Here is a 27,195-nt window from a genome sequence, read left to right on the forward strand (position 1 = left end):
TACATCCATATCAGTCATAGTAGTACATCAGCTCATAATGTCTTTCTGTTCTTAAAATGAATCAAATTGTTCACTTTAAAATGGTTAACTTGTGTTCCATGAATTTTACCTAATTAAAAAATCAAAATCTTTCAATATCTAAACTTATTCCCAAGCTATTTTTTTCACGTATTTTTCCCGTATATTTTTTTCTTAAGTCCATTAGAGTAATGATCTGATAAAGGTGGCATTTTTAATATACTAATCAAAATTAGAGGTTACAAAACTTGTTTAAAATTTTACAATAGTAAATTGTTAAACAGATTCAGCCTGTGACATTTTTACTTAAATTTGTTGGTGATTACAGCTGATGAGAAACATTAATATATCCAATAACATTTTCTACACGGCCATTTTGAAATGTCAGCCATTGCTAATCGATAGACTTCTTTTCTCACTGGTCACAATGGCTCACAAAATGGTCACAATGACTAATTTCGAGATCTCTTTACAGGTCATACCCACAGAAAGCTTGATCCAAACAGTTACACAACTGTGTTGTGTGTGCATGCTTCTTTGCCAAGGAAGGAGGAAATTAAATTAATGGCAACAGCCACATTTGTTTTTAAATGCAAATGACTGAAATGTGAGCCTCTTTTAGATTAACATCCCCAAATAAAACTGCGTCTTAACTGCACTGACATCTGTCATTCAAACAGATGTCAACTCATAAACCTGACAAAGGACAAGTTATTTATGCAAGTTTGTGATGTGACAGATGTTTATCAGTCACAGCTCTAAGCAGTCACCCTTGATTATAAGATATTTAGCAATTTTTTTGTTAAACTGGAAAAATTCACAAGAGAATACACAAATAAAAATTATAGCCCTATTAAAATTCCAATGAAGAGTTTCATGAAACTCGTATTGTTTGCTCTAATTTGAAGTTATATGTTGGTATAAAAATTCCCATTGACAAATGGGCTAAACCAACTTCTTAGAAGTTTTATTTGAAAGAATTCTTTCAAAGAAATGAACATTATTACAGAGCATAAATCACCTAAAATTAATCCTTTCTGTTCATACTTTCTTCTTTTACTTATAATTTTACAAGAAAGAGTAAGAAAGATGCAAGGAGTAATATATTCATATTTAACATTTGTAGAGGTTCAGTCTATTTCAGATTTCAATAAAACTGCATATTTGGGTGGTTATTTTTTATGCCATAGACATTGCTGGATATGGTGGACGGTTTCTTAAGGAGTAATTAGACGCAAATTAAAAGCTTCTTTGAGGTCTGTACAACTGGCCAGTGAGGGAATCACGTCCCAAAATGTGTGCTGACAGGATGTGCCCTAACCCTCTGAAATGAGGCCCAGCAGGACCCTGTCCAGGGTCTGACTCATATGGCACCAGCATTGTCCCCAACAGTGGGTTAGGGACTAGTTGGTTGGGAGAGGCAGATGGTTTCATTTGTTCTATGTTTTCACTGTTCACTAAAGTTTAGGTGAATACTGGCCAGAGATAAGAGGAAAGTACTGTTAGTGCACCTGTTGCTTTTATTTCAGAAACAACCAACTCAAGTTGGATGAGAGAAAGAATCTGCTAAGTTCAGCTTTAGTGGGTCAATAAAACGTAGGCTATCTGACTACTATGTAAATGACAACACAAAGCTTTCCATTAGTCTTCATGTTTTTCTTTAAAATTAAACTCATCAAGCTTTAAAAATATACTTCATATTTAAAGAAAACATTCTCAGCAAGTATATAGATTTATAAATATGTAAGCTCCTTTACATATTCCAGGAATCATATGCAGTCAACTGCGAATACTTAAATATTAAAAAGAAAAAAAATATTAATACCAAAGGATTGGATTCTTCCCTTCCTATCCCAAACCAAGTTTTCTTCAAGTGTTATCTTACTATAGCACATGAATAATCTTATGCCTATCTGATTTACTCTTTTATGCTAACTTTTTAAAAAATACAGTAACATTAAGACCTAAGTTTTAAATCGAGCAAATCAAGCATTTACACATTTTTATAAATACCCCATCAATAAATGTCATTAAAATCAGCATATGCAAAGTCAGAAATATAATCTTTTACATACTGTTTATATATATATATATATACACACACACACACGTTATATATATACATATGTATACGTATACATATATATACACACAGTGTATATATACAAGAGAGGCACCCCTCTCTTGGAGTATTCTTAAGAATGAGATGGAGGGGCGCCTGGGTGGCGCAGTCGGTTAAGCGTCTGACTTCAGCCAGGTCACGATCTCATGGTCTGTGAGTTCGAGCCCCGCGTCAGGCTCGGAGCCTGGAGCCTGTTTCCGATTCTGTGTCTCCCTCTCTCTCTGCCCCTCCCCCGTTCATGCTCTGTCTCTCTCTGTCCCAAAAATAAATAAACGTTGAAAAAAAAAAATTTAAAAAAAAAAAAAAAAGAATGAGATGGAGAAATCTGAGTTAGGTGACACCACAAAAAGGCTGGCTTATATTGAGTTAAGAAACTGGGGGTGCCTGGGTGGCTCAGGTGGTTAAATGTCCAACTTCGGCTCAGGTCATGATCTCTCAGTTCTTGAGTTTGAGCCCCACATCGGGCTCTGTGTTGACAGCTCAGAGCCTGGAGCCTTGAGCCTGCTTGGGCTTCTGTGTCCCCCTCTCTCTCTGCCCCTCCCCCACTCACACATGCGCACATGCACGTGTGCTCTCTCAAAAATCAACATTTCAAAAAAATTTTTTTTAAAAAATAAAAGAAACTGAACCTACATAGTAATGTCAGGGCTGGGGACGAGGTGGAATTGCTCCTAGCCACGTGCTGTAGGAGTCTCACTGGGGCCTGGTCCAAAATTATCTAGTTCATATGACAACACAGAAGGCATGTTCATCACATTCATGAAGGATATAAAGCTGGACTAATAACTAATCCACTGGACAGCAAAGATTCTTGGTCTGGATGATGGCTGAAGCCAAGAGGATACAAGTGAAAAAGGATAAATATCAATTCCCGTTTTTACATCGGGAAGACTTGAATTAACAGCACTTTATGTAAAAATAGAGTTTAGGTGATTTCATATTTAGCAGAGGTAAAAAATGTGGATGCTTTCTAAAGAAAACCAACGAATTTTAGAATTGCAGTACCCGGATAAAGGCAAACAACAGTCCCACAATACTTGTACCGATCTGCTAGTGGTCGGGTGGTCTATTCTAGGTCTAAGGAATACAACTGATAAACTAGATTCAGTACAGATGATTGGAAGAAGGAAGGGTCTAAAAATTATATGAGAAGTTGTTGAAGGACAAAGAAAGGACATGGGAGGAGAAGTTCTTTCCCACACATATACACGAACAAAATGAGAAAAATATGGAAGGAATGACAGTGTGAGCAGTGAGTCCCACAACTGCAAAGGTGCGTGTGGTAGGAGCATCTGAAGACCCCCCCACCCCCACATGGCTCACACCCCTGTATCATCCCCTCCCCTTGAGTGTGGGTGGGATCTGGGACTTGCTTCTAACCAATAGAATATAGCGAAGTAATGGGATGACACGCCCATTACTGGGTTACCTTGTATGGCGCTCTCACAATTAGGTGACAATAGCACGCACAGACAAATTCACCTGGTGACTTTAAAAAGGCAAGCTGCTGTGATGGGAAATGCCCACGGAGAGGGCCATGTGGCAGGGAACTGCGGACAGCTTCTAGAAACTGAGGACCCCAGCCCTACACCTGCAAGGAACTGAATTCTGCCAAAAGGCAGTGAGATTGGAAGAGGACCTCAAGCCTCAGATGAGACCCAGCCCTGGCCAGCACCTAGACTGCAGCCTGGTGAGACCCAGAGCAGCAGATATAGCTAAACTGTGTCTGGACTCCCTGACCCTTGGAAACTGAGATTATTTTAAACCACAGTATTTGTGGTAATTTATCATGTAGCAATAGAAAGGCAATACAGTGTACAAAGCAGAGGCTGGATAACCTTTATGATCAGTGATGTAGTATGAGGCATTCCTTGCACCGGGTAAAAGACTGGTCTAGAATCTAGCTACCAGATTATAAATTAGGTCTTTCCCACTCTATGAAAATGGAGCAAAAATGGGGGAGGGCACATTTTTATATGGCACATGAAGGACACTAATATCTCTACACTGAATTCATAATAAAGCACTCAGAACAACATGAATCATTTTACCTCAACTGATATTTGTAAATGTAAGCATTCTTTTTATTGAAATGCTTTAATATTAGGTAACAATGAACTCATTTTAATTATAAACCTAGAGAGCTTTAAATAACCAGAATGCCTTAAATAATTTTAAATACCATTCTAAGAAAGGCAGCTTAGACTATTCAATTTAGCGCTTCGTTATTCTGTTTGCATCTATTGAACGGCACCTGCACTACCATGGTTCAGGCCCTCTGCGGCTGGCTCCTGGATTCACTGCAACACTGTCCTTACTGGTCTCCCCGTCCTCGTTAAGGGCATACCCCCACATGCCCCAGCATTGACCTCCAATATATTCAGCACCTATAGCCACAGTGCTTTGGCTAATGGAAAATCATATTACACCTTTACCTGGCTTAAAACTCTTCAATGGTTCCTAATTATCCCCTGAACAAGGATAAAGCAGCTCAGCATGACATACAAAGCCTTTTATCATCTAGCCTCCCCTTGGGTCAGTCCTTTATGAAATCCCTTTAGTCTCTGGTCAGTCCCGGCCCTGCTCCCCACTCTACACATTCACGGTGAACGACTGACACTTACTCCAAAATGCTATAGCACCTCTGGCTCTCTCCCTCCCAAGCCCTGACTCCAGCTCGGAAAATCTCCCTGCCCATGCTTTATGCCTGTCTAGAATTCAAGTTCAAAAATGCTCAACTAGGGCACCTGAGTGCCCAACTCTTGATTTCAGCTCAGGTCGTGATCTCATGGTCTTGAGATCAAGCCCTGTGTCAGGCTCTGTGCCTGCTGAAGACTCTCTGTCTCTCTCTCTCTCTCTCCCCCCCTCTATCCCTCCCCCACTCATGCATGTATGCACTCTCTCTCAAAAAAATTTAAAAAAAGATGCTTAAGAGTGTGTCATGAACCCATCACAGGGATTCTGCCAGGCCCGTCTGACTAAACTAAAGACCACGCTTCTGCAGGCACAGACACCTGCCAGATACACCATGGATTGCAAACAGTAAACACCACTGTCTGCACACTTAATAGTAAAACGTGTGCTTTGACATCAATCCAGGCCCTTTGAAAGATCACGTTTACTGGAATGTGTAAAGACTTCCACGTGACTGCATATGAGCAAGTCAAACATACACGTTAGTATCACAAGCATCAAAGACACAAGGTCCTTACCCAGAGGTGATGAGGTGGACATACACTGGCATGGATGTTCATTGTCTGCTGAATCTTGGGCTGCATTGCTGGGGTTTTCTTTCTAGACTATTTTTATTTTTCACAAGTTCTCTTCCCTATCCCTAAGTTAGTCAATAAATTCATTTCTCACCTCATGAGAAAATAAGGAGTGAAGCATTAGCGAAGATGCTTGCGCAAGTGATGACAAGTCAAACCAAATTCTACAAAATCCAAATTTATGAGAAATAGCTTCCCGTGAACAGCAGAATGACTCATTTCATTGTGTGTTGTATGCAGTGAAACCCACAGAAGAGTATAAATGTCATTTTATGATGAATTATATACCTCTTACCCCAAAACATCAAAATTGTTTTAGGTAATGGATGGTAACAAAATTAATACAACTGAAACGCTGTGATAAAATTCAAGTGTGTGGGAAGGCTCAGGGCACCTGGAGGGATTCTCATTTTTTTCTTCTAAGTGCTCCCAAATCGTATTTAAAAATCCACTGCAGATTTTTGGTGTATCTGAATAAATAGTACACTAACCTATAAAGATTTGCTTAGATTTAGGTTTTTAAAATAAAGACTTTTGTCTGTCTGCCGATTATTATTCTCATTGTTCAAGTTTTCTTTTTCAAAATGAACCAAGAGTGATTCTGTCATCACTGCAGCCAGTTTTCATAACCCTTGGATGCAACGGACTAGATCATGAGGCGAAACTAATGAAATATGCAGGTTTCCTTCACTCCTATACTCACATCGACTGAGCGTTTTTAATGTTTCTCCCTCTTTCGGTTTTATACCCTCTCACACCCTGCTGGAACTCGATCTCCTTTGTCTTCTCTGGTACAGCGAGGGAACAGGATGGGAAGGAGGGTGGGCAGAAACAGACACCTGATTATTTCCAGCTCATCCCTGCTTGAACCCGGGGCTTTACTTTCTGTCATCCTAGCAAAGGGCTTATCGAGCACAGGAGTCAGGGCGGGTACTGAAGTCCCATCCCACACCACGGGCCCTGGGGCTGATGGTGTGGTCTGGTCTTTCAGCCCCGTATCCCACAATCCTAATGCTCAAGCTGCCAACCTTTCTCAGCCCTTTTGTTTCCCCACCACTCCAGAGAGAGTATCTAACAACCCTGGGCGTTTTGGGGGCATCCCCAAACTCACACAGTAGTCTAAAACCCTCAAAATACCTGGCCAAGTCTCCCTACCCCTACTATCATCTTTCATTATGTGCTTCCTCATTCTATTTTTTTAGAAATTTAATACTTTTAAATTTAGTTTTTATATTATGAAACTATGCACTGTTTAAAGAGTCAAACAGTCCTACAAGTTAGGACAAGAAAGTAGCAGTCCCTCAACCCCACCCCCACTGTCCACTCTGCAAAAACCACTACTGTTGGCTCTCTTAGAAAATCCTATATTGCAAGAAAAAAAAAAAAGAAGAAAGAAAGAAAGAAAGAAAGAAAGAAAGAAAGAAAGAAAGAAAGAAAGAAGAGAAAAGAAAAGAAAATCCCATATAGCTATTTTCTAATTTGTTGAGTTTTAGGCTTATCTTTAAGCTTCCAATTCCCCACTGTGGTCAATGAAAACTGGGATCTCCCTCACATATACACAGCTTACTGGTACACATCGCACATACGCCCTCATTCACTCACACACGCCCCCCACATTCATGCACACAACCTGCCTTCTTTCTTTGCTTATTAGATCAGAGTTCTTATTAAACTGTAATATAATCAACATCTGTATTTTCATTATGATGTGCATGCTATCCACAGCTATTCCAGCTCAACCATGTGATTTATCAAGCAGGGTCAGTTTTTCACTACTACCTATTTTTCCCTCATGGGGTAGTTAATAATTATCTTTTGTTGTTGTTGTCTTACTTTACTCCCTGACTTTGGAGTAACACACCTGTTCCTCCAGTTCCTGATAAAAGAGAAAGGGAGTCACATTTGTTTGAGCTGAAAATGTCTTTATTCTACTCTCCCACTGAGTTTAGGTTTTAGTGTGGTATACCTTATTCTATCTTTCAAAATATGCTATAAAAACTGAGCTAATGAGTAAGCATCCTTTGCAAGTCTGAGAGCTGCAGTAAATGTTTCTCCTCCTTCTTCCTTGGCAAGACTACTAATGATAGTACGATGGAGGTTTTCTTTTATCTTTTGATTTTATCATCTTTTAAATATGCTTTCCGAAGTCTAGCAGCATCTCTCAACTAAATGGCTGTATGAGTCTTCAGACAGCTTTTTTCTGTCACTGTCTCCTTCCCACGCTGCACCGGTCCCTACTGGCCAAAGGCAGATGTAAATATGCAAATTAACTCTTCCTCAGCTACTCTAAGTACAAATAAATATTTTCCTTTGGGGCGCCTGGGTGGCTCAGTTGGTTAAGCATCTGACTTCGGCTCAGGTCATGATCTCACGGTTCGTGAGTTCGAGCCTTGCGTCAGGCTCTATGTTGACAGCTTACAGCCTGGAGCCTTCTTCAGATTCCGTGTCTTCCTCTCTCTCTGCCCCGCCCTTGCTCATGCTCTGTCTCTCTCTCGCTCTCAAAAATAAACAAACATTAAAAAAATATTTTTCTTTAAGACTGTCCTTTCTATTTCATCAAATGACTCACTCTTCCTGGTAAGATTCAATTCAGAAAATAAATGTGGTAAATATAAGCCTATATAAAAGCATTTAAGAAATTAGAATAATTCATCAATATTTCCTGAGCCAGTGTGTAGAAATTTCTGAAAACTTGCATGCAAGTTTGGATGTAGCTTTTTCTCTATATATAAAGTATAAAATTGTCTAGTAAATTGATATCCCTGGGAGTAATGACCAACTACATAGAATAATCATTAAGTCGTCTAAAAGAACTGATTTATAAATGATTTGTAAGTTGGTTACAACTCTTAATTCTATTTACTAAAAACAAATCCCTAGGAATGATGGCTGTGACAATGAGGGGTCAGGAAGCAAGGAAGGGGGCACACAGATTTCTCAAGCACTTAATATAATGTGCCAGTTCCTCTGCTAAGAAGGTCCCATGCGTTATCTCATTTAAACCTCATATCAACCTTACTATCCCCATATTTCAGGTGAAAAAACGGGGGCGTTGCACAGTCAAGTAACTTGCACAAGCCAGAGTGAATAAGTGGGGAAGCTGAGGCTTGAACATAGTGAGATACTAGATCCTACGCTGCAACCATATTAATTCCAAAATATTCTAAATATATACTTACTGTTGCAGACAAGCTTGTCATCTAGTTGATTTGGCTCTGTTTCATTTTGTTTTTGTTTCCAAGAAACCTATAGATCCTCTCTTAGACAAACATGAGATGTTCAGTTTTCCATCATGGTAACATGGGTTTATTAAACCTTCATGATTTTTTTAATTTTAATTATTTGTAATGCTTATTTTTTAGTATGAAATTTATTGTCAAATTGGTTTCCATACAACGCCCAGTGCTCATCCCAACAGGTGCCCTCCTCAATGGCCAACACCCGCCCACCCCTCCCTCCCACCCCTCATCAACCCTCAGTTTATTCTCAGTTTTTAAGAGTCTCTCATGGTTTGGCTCTGTCCCTCTCTAACTTTTTTTTTTCTTTCCCCTCCCCCATGGTCTTCTGTTAAGTTTCTCAGGATCCATATAAGAGTGTAATGTTTATTTTTGAGAGAGAGAGAGAAAGAGAGGGAGAGATGGAGCATGAGCAGGGAAGGGGCAGAGAGAGAGGCAGAGACAGAATCTGAAGCAGGCTCCAGGCTCTGAGCTGTCAGCACAGAGCCCGATGCGGGGCTCAAACTCACGAACCATGAGCTCATGACCTGAGCTGAAGTTGGATGTTTAACCAACTGAGCCACCCAGGTACCCCAAACCTTCATGATTAATAGCTCTTCAAGTAAAAATTTCCCAGCAAACAAGAAACACAGCCAATCATCAGTCTTGCGCTCTGGAGCATGAACTTCATTCTACGCTCACTGTCTAGTAAGTGGCTCAATACCTACTAGGTGCTCAAAAACACCAGCCAGGCTATTCTCAGCCTCTGTCAAAGTCTTCATTTCAGTATCTAAATTAATAGATACTGTCCTCCTCTGCCATGATTGCAGGCTTACCTCATATATAAATCCTACCTTTAACTCCTCCCCTGTGCCTGGAATTCTCCAACCTAAAGTCTATCATATGTGCAAGTATATGTGCAACTATGCTGAACACACAGCCGCTCTCTCTAATTAGATCATCAGCTTCTCAACGAGCTGTTTGCTTTACCACATCTTCCCTATAATGTGACAGAAAAATACAAAGTGGATAAATACAAGGGTAGCTGGTTCGGTTTCCCGGAATCCTTTTAAATTAGGTTTACTCCATTTAATCCACGTATCTGTATTTAGGAGACACAGTTTTGTTTTAAGATGAAATATTCTAACTTGATTTTTATCCTACCTATGACAGAGGACTCCTCTTTCTATACATCACGAGAGGAGAAATTCATACAGGTTCATAACTGTCTTCACCTCAAATACTTCTGTTTATGATGAAAAATTTCAAATTAAGAGTAAAAGACCTTAGGCTTCAAAATTTTAATCAAAGAAATTATGGGGAAATTCAAGGATGCTAGTCAATTTAATTATCCATTTGTGTGTTAAAAATGATTATAAAGTATCAGGAAGAAGAACCGTTCCAAACCCCACATCCGTTTTAAAACCTGTTTTTCCCCTTTAACATGGTTTGCACAGTAAAAGTAATCATTCACAGGTATGACATCAAGTCTGTGAATTATGAGACATTGTTGTCATTACTTTTGTGAATTACAACTTTTGGTCATATGGGTTTGATATCAATTATAAGGGCAATTCATGTAATATACAGAAATATAATAGTGTGCCACAATCTAATGCAATTCATTCTTATCTGTGAGGTATTATTACACCGCTCACAAAGGCCAAATGTTAAGTTCATCCTGAAGGTTATTCACTCACATGGAAAATGTTGTTTTTTTAAAAAAACAAAACAAAACAAAACAAAAAAACCAGTTCCCACATTCTTATCCAACTATTTCTGCTTTTTCCTATTTAGTCTAAATTTATCAAAGAGAATATAGAATATTAAATCTTAAAATCAAACCTTAAGCTTCTGTGATCTAATACTGTACATGTGCTGATATATTAATGTGTGTGGTTTCATATAAAGGTAAAATAATTCTTACTTTGTCTAGAAAATATATAAAATTGTCTTCCTATACTAATTATCTGTTTATTTTTTAAGAAAATAGGAAATTTTTTCTTCACATATTAAGTATTTCCTTGCATCACATAAGATATTAAACTTGATCAAAAATTAAAATAGTGGTATCTATATCTCATAAAGAGAAACTGATGTGTCATAATAAATACATGTGTTTCTTTTATTTTCTTAAGAGATATTTTTAAGATGTTATTTTTAAGTAATCCCTACAACTTGGGGCTCAAACTCACAACCCCAAGATCAAGAGTCGCACACTTTTCTCACTGAGCCAACCAGGTGCCCCTAAGACTTTTTTTTTAATGACTTTGATTTGAATAAATTACTTAAAAATTTTTTTTTAATGTTTATTTGTTTCTGAGAGAGAGAGAGAGAGAGAGAAACAGATCATGAACAGGGGAGGGGCAGAGAGAGAGAGGGAGACACAGAATGTGAAACAGGCTCCAAGCTGTAAGCTGTCAGCACAAATCCTGACGTGGGGCTTGAACTCACGAACGGCGAGATCATGACCTGAGCCAAAGTTGGACCCTCAACCAACTGAGCCACCCAGGCGCCCCTGAATAAATAGTTCTATTCAAAAGCATAAGATCTAGAAGAAAACAGACTGGATTCAAATCCTAATTCTGCCATTTCCTATCTGTGGGCTTTATGTAGAAAGTTACTCAACCATTCTGTGCCTCACTGTCCTCTCTTGTGAAATGGAATTGATCATGAAAATTTATTACAATTACTTGTGAGGATTAAAAAGAGCCTAGAGCATAGCCTGACACATATTAGGTACTCAATAAATGCTAGTGAGTTATGATTGTTATTACTTTAAATTCTTTTTTTTTAAAGTAATTTTTTTTTAAGTAATCTCTCTACCGGGGCGCCTGGGTGGCTCAGTCGGTTAAGCGTCCGACTTCGGCTCAGGTCATGATCTCACAGTTCGTGGGTTCAAGCCCCAACACTGGGCTCTGTGCTGACAGCTCAGAGCCTGGAGCCTGCTTCCGGTTCTGTATCTCCCTCCCTCTCTCTCTCTCTCTCTCTCTCTACCCCTCACCCACTCGCACTCTGTCTCTGTCTCTTGAAAATAAATAAATGTTTAAAAAAATATATAAGTAATCTCTCTACCCAACACGGGGCCCAAACTTAAAATCACAAGATCAAGAATCATGTGCTTTACTGACTGAGCCAGCCGGGTGCCCCAGTCCCTGATTTTTAAATGTGTTCTTTTAGATGAATTTGCTCAGATGGTGTTGATTACTGTTTATTTGACCAACCCCTTGCAAAAATATTATATGCAAAGAGGAAATACCACACACACACACACACAGTGCTATTTTTACCACTATAAAAGATTCAGTGCCAATGCGACAGCTGATTAAAGTAATTTGTTATAGCTCCTCTGATTCTTTATGATACTTTATGCAGTGAAATGTTTAACATCTACTATCTGAGCAAACTTCAAGTATACAGAACATAATTCTTTTAAATGCACAATCACATCTTTGGCCAAAATACATCGATACTCTGTAGATTTCCCATTTTTAAAAGTCTAAACATTTTAAAGAGAAACTAGACATTCAGATGGTACTTGTTAGCCACCTTTTGTCCTTGCTCTTGCCTCTTTTCCTTTGGCACTTTTTCTTAGGCAAGTCACCCCAGGCCAAGCCTTTAAATAGAGGCTTGGGCACATTAAATCTTGAACACATTAAAATTTCAATGGGCAATAAAAAGCAAGTTTCCTTAGTGCTAAGTGCCTGAGTGCAGACACCCAGAGGAACGCCACGAAACGTACGTACCCCGTCACACACAACATGATTCCACACTCTACTTCCTCAGTGGCATGTCTGGCCTCCGGGGAAATTCTGCATTTCTCTCCTTCCTGTGAGCATCTCCCCACGCAACATACAAGCCACCTTGCTTCTCCTGCAGTGGGCCACCAAGCCCCAGAGGGATCTCTTGGACAACGGTTCACCGATACCCCTGGCTCCAAAAAGTCCACCAGAGATTCTGGGTTTTTTGACAGAGACAAGCCCAGAAACGAGGCAGAACAGCTCCCGGGGCAACAGGAGAGATCAGCACAGAGGGAAGAAAAGCAGGACCACAGAGAGAGCAACCAAAACGGTTACAAAAAGCAGGCTCCAGGCTGCGAACTGTCAGCACACAGCCCAACATGGGGCTCAAACCCACAGACCACGAAATCATGACCTGAGCTGAAGTCAGACGCTTAACTGACTGAGCCACCCAGACGCCCCTGTGATGATTTTTTTTCTAAAGGAGATAATCTCTTGGTCTAAATTTAGAATAACAAGTTTGTATTTTAAATAAAATATCCAGCAATTATCAGGCTTAAGTCTGATATCAAAAGCAGTAAAGGCAAACTGACATCTCACATTTGAAAAGAAAAAGATGCCAAAGTTCAAGAATTTAAGAATATTAGGCAGTGTGGGATTGTATTTAAAACCACACATAAGCTTTGGAGTCAGACAGGACTTCTTTTAAGTCCCAGATCTATCACTTTAAGGACGGGACCCTTTAAAAGTGAACTCTCTGAGCTTGTTTCCTTATCTATCTATCTGCAAAAATATCAGTATCCATTTCAAAGAAATGGGAGAGTCAAGTGTAAAGGGCTGGGTACATAGTTGATTGTTTGTCAATGGATGTGACTTTCAATTGCTCATACCCTTCCCTAGTCTTTCTTTTTTCCATCGCATTTCCCTCTTTCTCTCTTTTTTCTTTTAAATTAACTTTACATTTTACAAGAAATACAACAAATACAGCCAACACACCTATCAGAATCCACATTTCATTGCTGCTTTTGTTGCAAGCAGCTGAATCTGTCCACTGTCCCACTGATCTACTATCATGTGGTTTCTTTTTGACAATGTCAGTGACTTCTGACCCTTTACCCCTGTTATATGGTCAGTGTGTCCACGCTGTACTGAACAAGGGGCAGGACACTGCAGTATGACCCTCAGAAGACTTTAGTGGCTTTCTTAAAGGAATCCATTGCAGGTTGGTAAATGGAGTCTTTCAAAATTCTTTTTAACTGCAATTAGGGGTAGGATGTATTAAAATGCAACATTTAGGGGACATATAGCTGCATCCTCACTCAGAATGTCATCCTTTATCAGGATAAAAAGTATATAGAGATAATCAACTACCTTAAAAAAAGACTGTAACTTATCTAAATTTTTTCTGTTAGTTTTTAGTGAGATTTACTCTATTAATTAGGACCTATTTAATGCTGTAAGGAAAAAATACATTATTTACAGATATTGACTATATACCTAAATAAACATTTAAATTATAATACTAAAAATAAAAGTATCCTGTGCAAATAAAAGCAAACACACCAAGTATCCAGTAATATTAGTGTGGCACTGAAATTATAATCTAGAAACAATCAATGGCATTCTTTTTCACTGTAAAGAAAATGTCACTGTTGTTGTTAAAACAGAGTTTAATATACAGAATATTGCAAAACCTGAAGTAATTCCAGTGAAAAAGAAAGTACATTTTCCCATGCATGCTGCACTGTAATATAAAAAAATTACATGAAGTAGGTTTTAATTTTTTTCTACATAAAAACAGTATTAATCTGTGAAAATGGCTAATACAGCTTTGATGTGTAATTGAAAACATTTGGTTACAGGGAAGAAGCTGATGAACCTTAAGACAGAATGTAAGTAAAACCGAACGTGTGGGTTGACCAAGGCAAAGTGGCGTTACTTTGTAGAGCCGATCAATAGATATTAGCTTTAAAAAGAAAGATACGGAAAGAAGCTGCCGCATATTTTTTAAATGACAGGGTGAAGGTTTAAACTGTCTCAATCAAGACTCAATTTTTTCTTTCCAGTTTTTCCAGCTGTTCTCTTCCAGTTAAGGCTCTTCATTTCAAATAAATTTAATTAGTTCCAATTGATCATAGCTAACACTTATAAAGCTTTATCCATGCTTCTTTACTTTTATAAGGCAAGCGCTAACAAAGACTGCTAGGCTCAGATCAGTGTCCTAAGACAACATTCATGCATCATTCTTTCTCACCCAAGAGAAAAATTGCAAACATAATTGTTCTACCTATAGCAAAGCACTAAATTATACTTCCTATTTAACTGGTCAGTTGTTTAATTAAGTTAATTGAAGAATTAAGTCACAGATCGCTACAAACATAGTATTAACATAACAATGCGTATCAGCCTAACTACAGCTCCCAAACAAGAATTCATTCCAAGTACATGCAAGTAGGTCCGCCTTGATATACTTTCTATTTATTTTGTGAAAAGATACAATAGAGCAATTCAATTTAAGTAACCAAAAAACTCCCTGATTTTTCAAAGTCACTGGCTAAGCTGGCCAGATTTCCCTTTTGTAGTACTTGTCCTCTACAATGGTGCTCATCCCAAAATAAGATTCTTGTGCCTGAAACAGGTTTCTCTCAACATATCTACCATATTTTTCATAACGTAATTTATATAGAATTCTAGTCAATAAAAGAAATAGGGTTTTCTTCTTAACCCTCACAAAAATCTGTACCACATCTTAATCAAGTCACACAATTCAAAGGTAACCTAAACGATCTACAGGCTGCAACATGCTAGTTGCTCTGACAACACATGAAGGAAGCCTTTTCTAGTTACTTAAATGCTTTGAACATTCTTGGCCCTGGTACCCACGGCATGAAGTGAACAAATCAACTGATAAAAGCCATTCATCACATATGTTTAACTTAACTTCTTACAGATTAAAATACAGTTTAAATAGCATTAACTTGGGGCGCCTGGGTGGCGCAGTCGGTTAAGCGTCCGACTTCAACCAGGTCACGATCTCGCGGTCCGTGAGTTCGAGCCCCGCGTCAGGCTCTGGGCTGATGGCTCAGAGCCTGGAGCCTGTTTCCGATTCTGTGTCTCCCTCTCTCTCTGCCCCTCCCCCGTTCATGCTCTGTCTCTCTCTCTCCCAAAAATAAATAAACGTTGAAAAAAAAATTAAAAAAAAATAAATAAATAGCATTAACTGACTCTCCAAGCTAGATTTTCATTTTTAAGCTTCTTTATACAAATAAAAGAACAGCCATGTGCTATTTGCTGTCTCATGATGATGGTGGTACGTAATTTAAAATTTCAGTGTACTGATTTAATAATGCTCACCTGAGTGCTCAAAAATTAAGCTTTTTTTTTTCCAGAGTACAAATTAAGTTATTCTATTACAAAGGCAACTTCTTTTCTTCTATGCATTAAACCACTACTTTTTATAGACTAGAGGGCCTTTAAAATTAACAGAGAATTAAAACGTACCTATAACACTTTAAAAAGCAATGATAATTGAATAAAGAACTAATTTTTAAAAATCTGGGGGCACCTGGGTGGCTCAGTTGGTTAAGCATCTGACTTCGGCTCAGGTCATGATCTCACAGTTTGTGAGTTCGAGCCCTGCACGGGGCTCCACGCTCGCAGTGTGTGGAGTCTGCTTGGGATTCTCTCTCTCTCTCTGCCCCTCCCCAACTTGCACTTTCTTTCTCTCTCGCCAAGTAAATAAATAAACTTAAAAGAAATGTTAAAAAAAAAATCTGCAGGTGCAATCATCTCCTCTAGTCGCGACTGAAACAAAATCCGTAATTGTGCAATGCTAAATGACTTTCAGAAAAGTTGGGAATTTCTGAAATCATTTATATTTACATTTAAGTTGAAATGTTTTCAATCAATGAACTGACACATTCAAAGGATTAAAATGTAGCAGGTCACGGCCACCAGCATTTTTACTGAAAACCAGATGCGCCTCAATTTAGTCAACTACTTATTTGCAGCAGTAGCACAAGGCTCCAGGTTGTTGATTACATGCTTTGTAAATTTTCAAGGGAGATTATTAGGCTCCCTCAACTTCATTCCAGTGACAAAATTTTAAAGGCATTCAGGTCGTAACAGTAAAGAACCTACCACACAGAGCTTTAAGAGCTAAAAACCTCCCTCCATTTTTTTTTTTTTTTTTTTTTTAAGTTTCTTTAGTTTTTGCTGAAAGTTTTACTGATGTTTTCCGGGCATGCTTCTTTCAAATTATTGATTGCTATTTTTTTTTTTTAATGTGTATTCATTTTTGAAAGACAGAGGGAGACAGAGTGTGAGTGAGGGAGGGGCAGAGAGAGGGAGGGAGACACAGAATCTGAAGCAGGCTCCAGGCTCTGAGCTGTCAGCACAGAGTCCGACGCGGGGCTCAAACTCACAAACCGTGAGACCATGACCTGAGTGGAAGTTGGACACTCGGCCAACTGAGCCACCCAGGTGCCCCTCAAATTACTGATTACTATTAAGTTACTACTTGTTGCTTCACAATAATTATGGATTTCTATGGTCAGATTTTACATAATAACCATCTATACAAAAATCAAAAGTTTATCATTCTTAATACCAATAAAAATATTTATAGTAGGTTGTTTTTAATCCTCTGTACATTAAAGAAATTGAGCTGAATGCATTTGGAGATCCAGTAACCGAAACTGACTTAAGTCTATAAAAAGATAGGCTGAACATGTATAAACATAAAACACAGAATATGGAACCATACGTGGTATATAGTTTTCCTAAATTTTACTTTAGTCCTTTAGTTATATAATAAATAATATAGGTAAGATTATTCAATATCTAAACGATGTAAATAACTTTAAAAAGCAGCATTGACTTCTATAATATAGGTACAAAGAATATCTATTAAGTTTCCTTATACAGCCTACATTGCTGTTACAACTTTGGTATTCTTCAGTTTACCCTATAATTGCAAAACCTTTCATAAGGTGTATTCCTCTACACGTTTCAAGGCTTTAGTAATGATCCCAGCCTCTGAATTAGAAGGTCTCCAGGAAATCAAATGCACAGCTAGCAAGTTCATTGTTACAGCAACAATGAGCAAACAGAGACCAAATAAACACTTCTGCTTCTTTCCACTTCAAGATCAAAAGGACACTAAAGAGTCTCATAAAACTAAACATTCCATCAATACAAGTTTCCCTCTTTTCCATCAACATATTTAATCCCATTACAAATAATCTAAAAGCACATTCCAATACTGGATAAAGCTCATCCAGGTTATGTGAAAGATGTCCCTGCTCACCAGTTGTGATGTCATCATCTGCAAGGTCGTGCTCTTCTTCCTGGACTTTGGCTTCTGGCCCCAGGGCATCAGGAGCAGTGCCGATAGTCTGCATGGCTTCTGCTGAGACTCCAGCTACAACAAATGGAATCACAAGGGTTAGTTTTAAAAACTAAAAGAAAGGTGCACCCAAACTCTTAAAGCTTTTTAATTTACCTACTAGATACAAATGCAATACATTAAAACACACACACACACACACACACACACACACACACACACTAAATTCACCACAATTAGGAAGAGTCACAAATTAATGAACAAAATATTCACATGTGCTCTATTTCTTTGTACGCATATATGTACACAGGTACAAACTACACTGACTCAACTCAGTTCTGGGAAAAACAGAAAAAGGATGCTTCAATAAATTACATTTTTACTTGATTCCTTCCAACATTTTTACTACAGTTATTTTAGGTGATCTAGACGTAATTATGCTGCAAAGAGGGGGGGAAAAACCCTAAAAGTGAAGGACCAGTTTAAAAGTTTACTTCTTTTTAATATTAGTTTGCTTACAATTTGGGGGCTAGAAGGCCGAAAATGCCGACAAGCGCTCTGGGTCTACATAAGACACCTGAAATGCACCACCTCAAAGTGGACACTATCACTGTCTATGGAGGAAGTAGGCAGGAGATCTGATAATTAGCACACTGAAAAAACCTACCAGAAGCAGACGGATGAACTAGATCCGGGGCCAGAAGCTTCCATTCTGTAAATTACCTGAGAAACTTGCCAGCTGAGGCAAATGTCTTTTCCTTATAAGCTATTTTTCCACTTTTGAAGATCTATTTTGTTGCCAATTTGCATATACTATGTTATTTCTAATTTGGCAATGGATAGTAGGGTATCTCAGTATTTTTCATACGGTTATTCAACGGGTATTACTAAATCATGAAATACAAAAATTTCACCACTGGAAGTTACTTCAGGAATTGAACCTTTTTTTTTTCCTTTTTTTTTTTAAGGAATTGAGCCTTCTAATCAATCTTAAATAAGCACTTCAAGAACTACATCCATTGTATCCATCAAAATATTTTAAAAATCAAAGCTCTAAATATTCAAGGGCTTCTTTTTTTTTCCTCCAACGTATATTAACTTAAACGTTTCTGCGTGAAATTCAGTCCTGCTGCGTCAGGTTTACCAAAGTCACCAAGAGACGGAAATCTCAGTCTTTAAGCACCTGAATGATCCAGAGCTAAATCTACCAGGACACAGTTCCAAGGCCTAATGACTTCAGTTTGGGGAAGAGGACATACCACGTTAGAACCACCACTTTGCTCAAAACTGCTCTGATACAAAAATAAAGGGTCAATCGGTGGTCCCTAATGAATGTCAAACAAAAAGCCATTCTTCTGCGGAATCATTTTGTTGTTGGGCTTTCAAGATAAGATTCTAAAATAAAGGAGGAAGATTACCAAAAATATACTGTGAAGTTAATTACTTAATAATGGCTTTCAGTAAAATAACCACAGAGGGGAGGAAATAAGGTAAATGCCACATTTCTAAAGATTTATTGCTTAAACACAAAATCAAAGATGGCCTATTAAATCAAAAGGCAAATCTCTGAAAACTCTGTCTCGTTTCTTAATAGTTGATAATTTTGAAAATGATAGAGAAATAGGGAAAAGATATTAAGGAACAGTTGAAAAAATTTTTTTAATGTTTGTTTATTTTTGAAAGAGAGAGAGAGAGAGAGAGAGAGAGACAGCCTGAGCAGGGGAGGGTTACAGAGAGAAAGGGAGACACAGAATCCGGAGAAGGCTCCAGGCTCTGAGCCATCAGCACAGAGCCTGATGTGGGGCTCAAACTCACAACCCATCAGATCATGACCTGAGCCGAAGTCGGAGCCGAAGTCGGATGCCTAACCGACTGAGCCACCCAGACGCCCCAAGGAACAGTTTAGATAGTAACAATCTTTTTTAGTATTTTCCTTTCCTATAAAATTGAAGGATTCAATAAAAATGAAGCTATTATTTGTAGTAACAGGTTTATGAATCCATTTAAATTTATCTCATTTAATCAGAGAGGTTAAGTAATTGCCCACTATAATACAGCTACTAAATTCCAGAACCAGTATGGACACATAGGTCTTCTGATTTCAAACCCCAATATCCTTTCTCCATGAAGTTCTTACAGGGACTGAGTTCCTCAGAGCAGGGTGAGAAGTATGTACACAGAATATCACAACATAACCATGAAAAATCATGGAATCACACAATACTGAGTAACAACACTGCCAAGCCCTCCATGAAGTTCTTGTGCTGTGCCTGGTAACTACTCAACTGTGGGGCATTCAATTCCTTGAGACAGAGCTTAAAGAGCAAACATGTAGATCTCAAACCAACCAAGGCTGAAAGACTAAGAGGTAGCTATGCTGAAACTGGTTCTTTGATTAATGCTTTTTCCCAAACAAAGTTACAAAATTGTTTCTCTCTCGATAGAAAAAAAAAGAAAATGTAAAAAAAGAAAAAAGAAAACTATAGATCAGTATCGCTGATAGTCTCAAAAGTCCTAAACAAAATGTAAGGAAATAGAATCCAATAACATACACAAGGAATTATACACCATGACCAATGGAGTTTTAGTTCCAGAATGCAAGTCTAGTTCTATATTCAAACACCAATCAACGTAACCCCAAATAGTAACAGGCTAAAGAAGAAAAAAGCATATGATCATAGCTGTCATTTGACAAAATTCAACATTAATCCATGATTTAAAAAAACAATAATAAAACTCCCAGAAAAATAGGAACAGAGATGAACTTCTTCACATAATAAAGAGCATCTGCTAAAAATCTATAGTTAACATTGTACTTAATGGTGAAGAACGGAATGCTTTCCTCCTGTGATCAGGAATGAAGCAAAGATATCCACACTCACCACTCATATAACATAGCATTAAAAGTTCTAGCCAGTGTAATAAAGCAAGAAAAAAACATGGATACATTTGGAGTGGATGAAGTAAACTGTCCCTATCTGAGGATACAATGATTGTCCACATAGAAAATCCAAAGGAATATATAAAAAATTGAGTGAGTTCAGTAAGGCTGCAGAATACAAGAAAAAAAAAAAAACTGATCAACTGTATTTTTATATGCTAGCAATGAAACTAAATTTTAAAAAAATGCTACTAACAATGGTTCAAAAAGCTGAAATACTTAGATGTAAATCTAAAAGAAACATATACAACAGAAATTGTAGGCTGAAAGCTACAAAATCCTGACCCCTCCCCACCCCCCCCCCGCAAAAAAAATCAAAGATGTAAATAAATGAAATGGAGAGACATACCGTGTTCATGTCCTGGAATATTCAACACAGTAAAGATGTTAATTCTCCATAAATTGATATATAGGTTTAATGCAATTCGTGTCAAAATCTCGGCACAATTTTTTTGTAGATACAGACAAAATTATTCTAAAATTAAATGGAAAGACACAGGAACTAGAATAGCTAGAAGAACTCTGGGGGGAAGAAAAGGAAAAGGTAGGGGAAAAAAAGTCTATTCCATTTCCAGACTTATTATATAAATTTATTAAAACTATGTGGTTTTCGGCTAATGGAACAAAACAGAGGACCAAGAAAAAAGATGCAAACAAACATGCACAACCGATTTTTGACAGAGGTGCAAGCAATTCAAGGGGGGAAAGTAATCTCGTCAACAGGTGGGCTATTACAACTGGATGTCCATAGGCAAAAATACGAACCTTGACCTAAGGCCCACACTGTATACAAAAATTAACTAAAACTGATCATGGACTTAAACATAGAATATAAAATTATAAACTTTTAGAAAAAAAAACGAGAAAATCCTGGATATCGAAGTCTAGAGATGACACCAAAACCACAGTCCATAAAAGAAAAAATAGCGGACATAGACTTCAACAAAATTCAACACTTTTGCTCTGCAAAAGACCCCGTTAAGAGGATAAAAAAACAAACTAAAGACTGGGACAAAAGATTCACAAATCATATACCCAACAAGGGACTAGTGCTTAACCTATATAAGGAACTATGTATTTATTTTTTAACTTTTAAAGATTTTTTTTTAAGTAGTCTCCGTACCCAATGGGCTCAAACTCACAACCCTGAGATTAAGACTCACATGCTCTATGGACTGAACCAGCAAGGTGCCCCTCTGTAAGAAACCCTGAAAACTCTACAGCAAACAGTCTGGCAGTTCCTCAAAAGGTTAAACAGAATTATCATATAAACCCAGCAACTGTACTCCCAGGGAATGAAAACCTATATCCACACTGACTTGTACATGAATGTTCGCAGCAGCATTATTCATAAAAGCCAAAGGGTGCAAACAATGTGAATTGTCCATCAACTGAATATATGAATATGTCACAATTTATCACATAATAAGCTGGTATAATCACACAATGGAGTATTAATCAGCAATAGAGAGAAATGAAGTATTAAGTAAAAGAAACCAGTCACGACACACCACATGTTGTATGATTCCATTTATATGAAACGTCCCAAATAGGCAAATCTATACACATAAAGTACAGTTGTGGTCACTTAGGGCTACGAGACCTGGGGAAAATGGGGAATGATACTATGGGAATGATGCACAGTTTCTTTTGGGGTGATGAAAATGTTCAGAAATTGCGGTGAGGGTTGCACAACTTTGAATACACTAAAAACCACTGAAATGTAAACTTTCAGGGGTGAATTTAATGGCACGTGAATGATACTCGATAAAGTTATTTTTAAAAGTTTGCCTTCTAACATTTCGGATGAACCACAGCATCCAGACTACTCCTGGGTACTCTCTTGACACCTTTTCTACTAGGCAGCTGAAGATAAAAGAGGGGGGAAGAGCCACATAAAGCATTTATGAGTAAGAAAAAATGTGCCATGAATATTATGTTTACAAAAGCAGTAATGTTCCATTTTTCATTTAAAAAAAAAACAAATCATATTATTGATTTTGACCATTTGTGTAACTCACTCTGTTGGTCCTCACAGTCAAAATATCTGGGTTATTTTGGTACCAATCAATAAAAAGATACTGGTTTGATCACTTCAAAATTACACATATACTTTACTTTTTAAAGATAAATTTTTAACTATCCTAACTTCAGTCAAACTGGACATGGGGTTGGCAACAAAATACCTAAGATTCCTAACTTGTGTTGAGAGATCTCAGGGGAAGAGATATGGGGAATGGGAAAGACCACATTACTGCCATCAACTCTCAAGTCCAAATGCTACAGATCATTAAAAACTAATTTTAACAGTTCACTTTGAGGAAACGATAGAACCTCTTCATTTTGAACTTTTGGACCATACAGTCTGGCACAAGATGAGTAAAACTATCATTTAATCCCTCCAAGCATGGTAATCATTATCTCCAAGAGAAGGAATAACATTAAAACAATTCCCAGCCACATCTTGGCTGTTTCTTATCTCCACAGTATTTAATTACGTGTTATATTACCATCTTACGTTTGCAGGCCAACATTACAGCAGATATTCTGTAAAAGGCCAAACTATTCTGTAAAAGGCCAAAAAAAGGATCTAAGTCGAGCCAGTGGCTGCTGGACGCTAGGGGTGTGGACAAGACGACTAACTGTAAAATGGTATTAGTAAATATTTCAGAGTAATGAAAATAATCTATATGCTGTTTGTGGAAGTGGGGACAGGACTATCCACATTTGCTAAAAACCCAAAGAAGGGTAAAATTACCAGAAAAGGGCGAATTTTACTACATATAAATCATACCTCAATAAATCTAACTTAAAAAAGAAACAGATACAATAGAAGGTATTACATCACTGTCACTAAAGAGAACTGAGGATTATGCCAGAACACAATGCTGTTTTCAATGAAACAGAAAGACTAGAGAAAATTGTTTTACTTTCTTTTTGGTATAAAAAAACTAAACATTTTCAAGCATAAAAGTCACTATCCACTCTCAATAAGATGATGAAATATTCCTGACAAATATGAAGAAAAGTACACTTAGAAGATAGTTATGTGAGGGTGCCTGGGTGGCTCAATCGGTTAAGTGTCTCATCTTCATTTTGGCTCAGGTCATAATCTCACAGTTCGTGAGTTCGAGCCCTACTTCAAGCTCTTCACTGATAGCACAGACCCTGCTTGAGAGTCTCTTTGTCCCTCCCCCCCGCTTGTGCGCGCACGCATGCACGCACACACACACACACGCACGCACGCAAGCTCTCTAAAAATAAACTTAAAAAGAAAAGAAAATACTTATCTGGAAGCCTCAGTTTCTTGTATATTTTTTTTAAGTTTATTTATTTTGAGAGAGAGAGAGAGAGAGAGCACACACGTGGGGGAGGCAGAAGTGGAGAGAGAGAAGGACAGAATCCCAAGCAGGCTCTGTGCTGTTAGCACAGAGCCCGACGCAGAGCTCGATCCCATAAACCATGAGATCATGACCCGAGCAGAAATCAAGAGTCAGATGCTTAACCAACTGAGCCACCCAGGCACCTCTCTTGCATGTTGATAATAAAGATTACAAAGGTTGTTCACTAGTTATATGGTGGTACCTTGCTATTTTCTTACACACTTGATGTAAGAGAACTTATTTCTCAAACGGCCCCATAAAATCTAAGACTTAGTTACTTTCTGAGTATCCCCAAAATACTTGGCAATAATGAACATTTCATAAATACACCTTGTATGGGGCGCCTGGATGGCTCAGTAGGTTAAGAAACCAACTCTTGATTTCGGCTTGGGTCATGATCTCACAGTTGGGATCAAACCCCACACTGGGTTCTGTGCTGATAGCACGGAGTCTGCTTGGGACTCTCTCCCTCTCTCGCTCTGCCCCTCCCCTGCTCACGTCCTCTCTCTCAAAATAAACTTAAAAAAAAAAACAAAATCTTGAATAGAACTGAATACTTTCAATCCCATGATACAAATTTGTTATTTAAATATACCAAGAAAACAGGAGTTTTCTCAGGTTTTTAAATATACCAAGAAAAGCAAGCGTTGGGGAAAGATATACAACAAAAAGGTACAATAAAGAGATGATAATGAGGTATAGAGATAGTATTAAAAAGGAGATACAAAAAAGGGAAAGACACAAGATACTTAAAACACCAGTTAGTTCCCAAATCCAGATTTCACAAAAAAAAAAAAAAAAAAAAAAATGAATGTATATTATGCCAGACAATAGGTGTCTATAAATTGGTTCTATACTGTGAATCAGGAGGAAAACAAGGGAAAAATGGGATGGAACAGGAAACAGGTCTGAGTAAGTTTGGACACGCAGCGAAAGGGGGAGGGTGGGCTGTGGCTGGCAGCAGTTAAGAGAGAGGGCAGGAGGACGATTAGGAGCTCTCCATGGCATCTGGATTCTAAACACTGAGATCACCATTCATTGTGAGATTATGCACAAACACACACACTTGTCTCTTTGTACACAATGTTTTAAACACTTTAGAAAAACAATTTTTTTAATGTAAATATGGGATACAGTTTTCAAAGTCAATGGAATAAAACAGCACTTGCCTCTCCACATCAGCAAAATCAGGTACATTATTTTAAAATTTATTTTTCAAAAGCTTCAAATTACCTTCATAAACATTTTTGTCCTACTGGCTAATACTATCTGAATAAGGGTAAATAATAGGAACTCACAAGATCTCAGTGTCATGTGATTAACTTAATAATCAAAGATTAAATACTAAATTTTAATAGAGTAACATTTAAAATACAGAGCTTAATCCATACTGGAATACAAAACCATTTGAGTTCATTATAATTTTATTATCTTATTGAAGATTAGATGGATGAAAGTGATAAACACTACTGTTAGGATTCAGAAAAATATATACCACAATGCTTATAAATATTAACAAAAATTATATTTCTCATTCCCACAATAATATAGATTTCCACAGAGATTGAAAACTGGATCTAAAAGAATAGCAGGTATTTTTATTTCATCAGCTTCTCACAATTGTGGCTTTCCAGTGGTCCAATTAAAGTATACTAGAGGCAATAATTTGCTGGGAACATTTACTTTGAATAAAGTAAAATTTAACAATAAGGAAGGGAGTACGTGTGTACCTAGAGTTTATTTTCAGGCAGAAGGCTTGAATTTATTGGAAGCAGATCTCTGCAGTGACTGACCACACTGCCCCACATTCCCCACAATCCTTATGACAGACAGACGGCCTGCCTCGCATTAATTCACTTCACACGACTTCTATCGATCCACAGCCGGTTCCCTAGTCTCTCTGCACACATTGCCTGTCTGGCTGCCTACATCCACATCAGCACATACACACAAAGGCCAGAGAAAGATAACCTTTTGCTTTCCATTAAAGACACAGTATCCACTTTTCCTTCCACAATACCATCAAAAAAAAAAAATATAACAGTACAGGTGTCTCCGAGAAAAGTCTTCCTGTGTGAAGTGTTGGAAATATTTACCCCTTGTTCTAAATAGAGATCGTTTCAATTTATTGAAAACAAGTTAGTTTATCAAGGGCCACAAAGTAATTACAGAAATGAAAAATATAGTTAAAAATAAGCAACATGTCTTCAAGCCTGCACAAGAATATAATAATCCTTTAGTAACATGAGCTCTGATGGTTATTTTGAAGGAAATGAAATACATTTTTCTTATTAGCATTTTGATTTTTTTTTTTAGAAAATTGTTCTCACATAAAATGTAATTATAAACAATTCTGAAAGCAACAAAAGAAACACTTACTGAAATATACACAAGGAACAGAAAACTCAGGAAGCACACCAAAAGAATATTAAGAGCATAAAGCTACTGTTCCTCTTTTTGAACAAGAACCTGAAAAATGATCCATGGTAAAAATCACACCTAATACTTTTAATTCATTGCATGTACTTTTTCAAAGATTTCTGTTTGATTTGCAGGCTATGAGCTGACTCAACACCAATTTTGGTTTCAGAAGACACAATAAAACAAAGATTTATTGTTCAACCTACAACATGTTGAGAAACAACGGCAAATCTGTCTTGACATACAACTGTACTAGAGTATAAACTTAATATTACAACCTTGAATGATTTAGAAACCTAAATTATAAGCAGAATTATATATCTCAGAACGAGCAAAGTATATTCTTGTGGAGAAGAAACTACCTTGGAAACCCATGAATTTTCACTTTTTGGCTAGAATTAATTACCCAGGCAGAGGTTACACCATCTCTGGTGTAGTAACACAATGCACGAAATGCAGTACAGCAAATATGTTGTTCTTTCTAACAGTGACATGCTACTTTAGAAATCAAAGAATGGGAAACTGATGAATGCTGCTGACACGAAGGATAGCTTTTTTTTTTATTAACTCATCCCATTTCTGAGATAATTAAAAAAAATTTTTTTTTTAATGTTTATTTCTGAGAGAGAGAGAGATGGGGGAGGTACAGAGAGAGAGAGAGGGAGACACAGAATCTGAAGCAGGCTCCAGACTCTGAGCTGTCAGCACAGAGCCCAACACGGGGCTCGAACTCATGGAC

General features: G+C 37.7%; 1 protein-coding gene across 8 annotated transcripts in view; it reads right to left on the reverse strand.

The window, feature by feature from the left end:
• Window positions 1–27,195, reverse strand: part of WDR7 (WD repeat domain 7) — a 354,164-nt gene that overhangs the window by 180,927 nt on the left and 146,042 nt on the right. For all 8 annotated transcript variants that reach the window (XM_040478723.1, XM_040478724.1, XM_040478725.1 and 5 more), the window contains one exon: window positions 17,673–17,786. In XM_040478723.1, the coding sequence (XP_040334657.1) occupies window positions 17,673–17,786 (114 nt within the window). The remainder of the gene's footprint in view (window positions 1–17,672; window positions 17,787–27,195) is intronic.

The sequence above is a fragment of the Herpailurus yagouaroundi genome, unplaced genomic scaffold, assembly GCF_014898765.1.
Source record: "Herpailurus yagouaroundi ecotype Mexico unplaced genomic scaffold, PumYag 142, whole genome shotgun sequence".
NCBI classification, from domain to species: domain Eukaryota; kingdom Metazoa; phylum Chordata; class Mammalia; order Carnivora; family Felidae; genus Herpailurus; species Herpailurus yagouaroundi.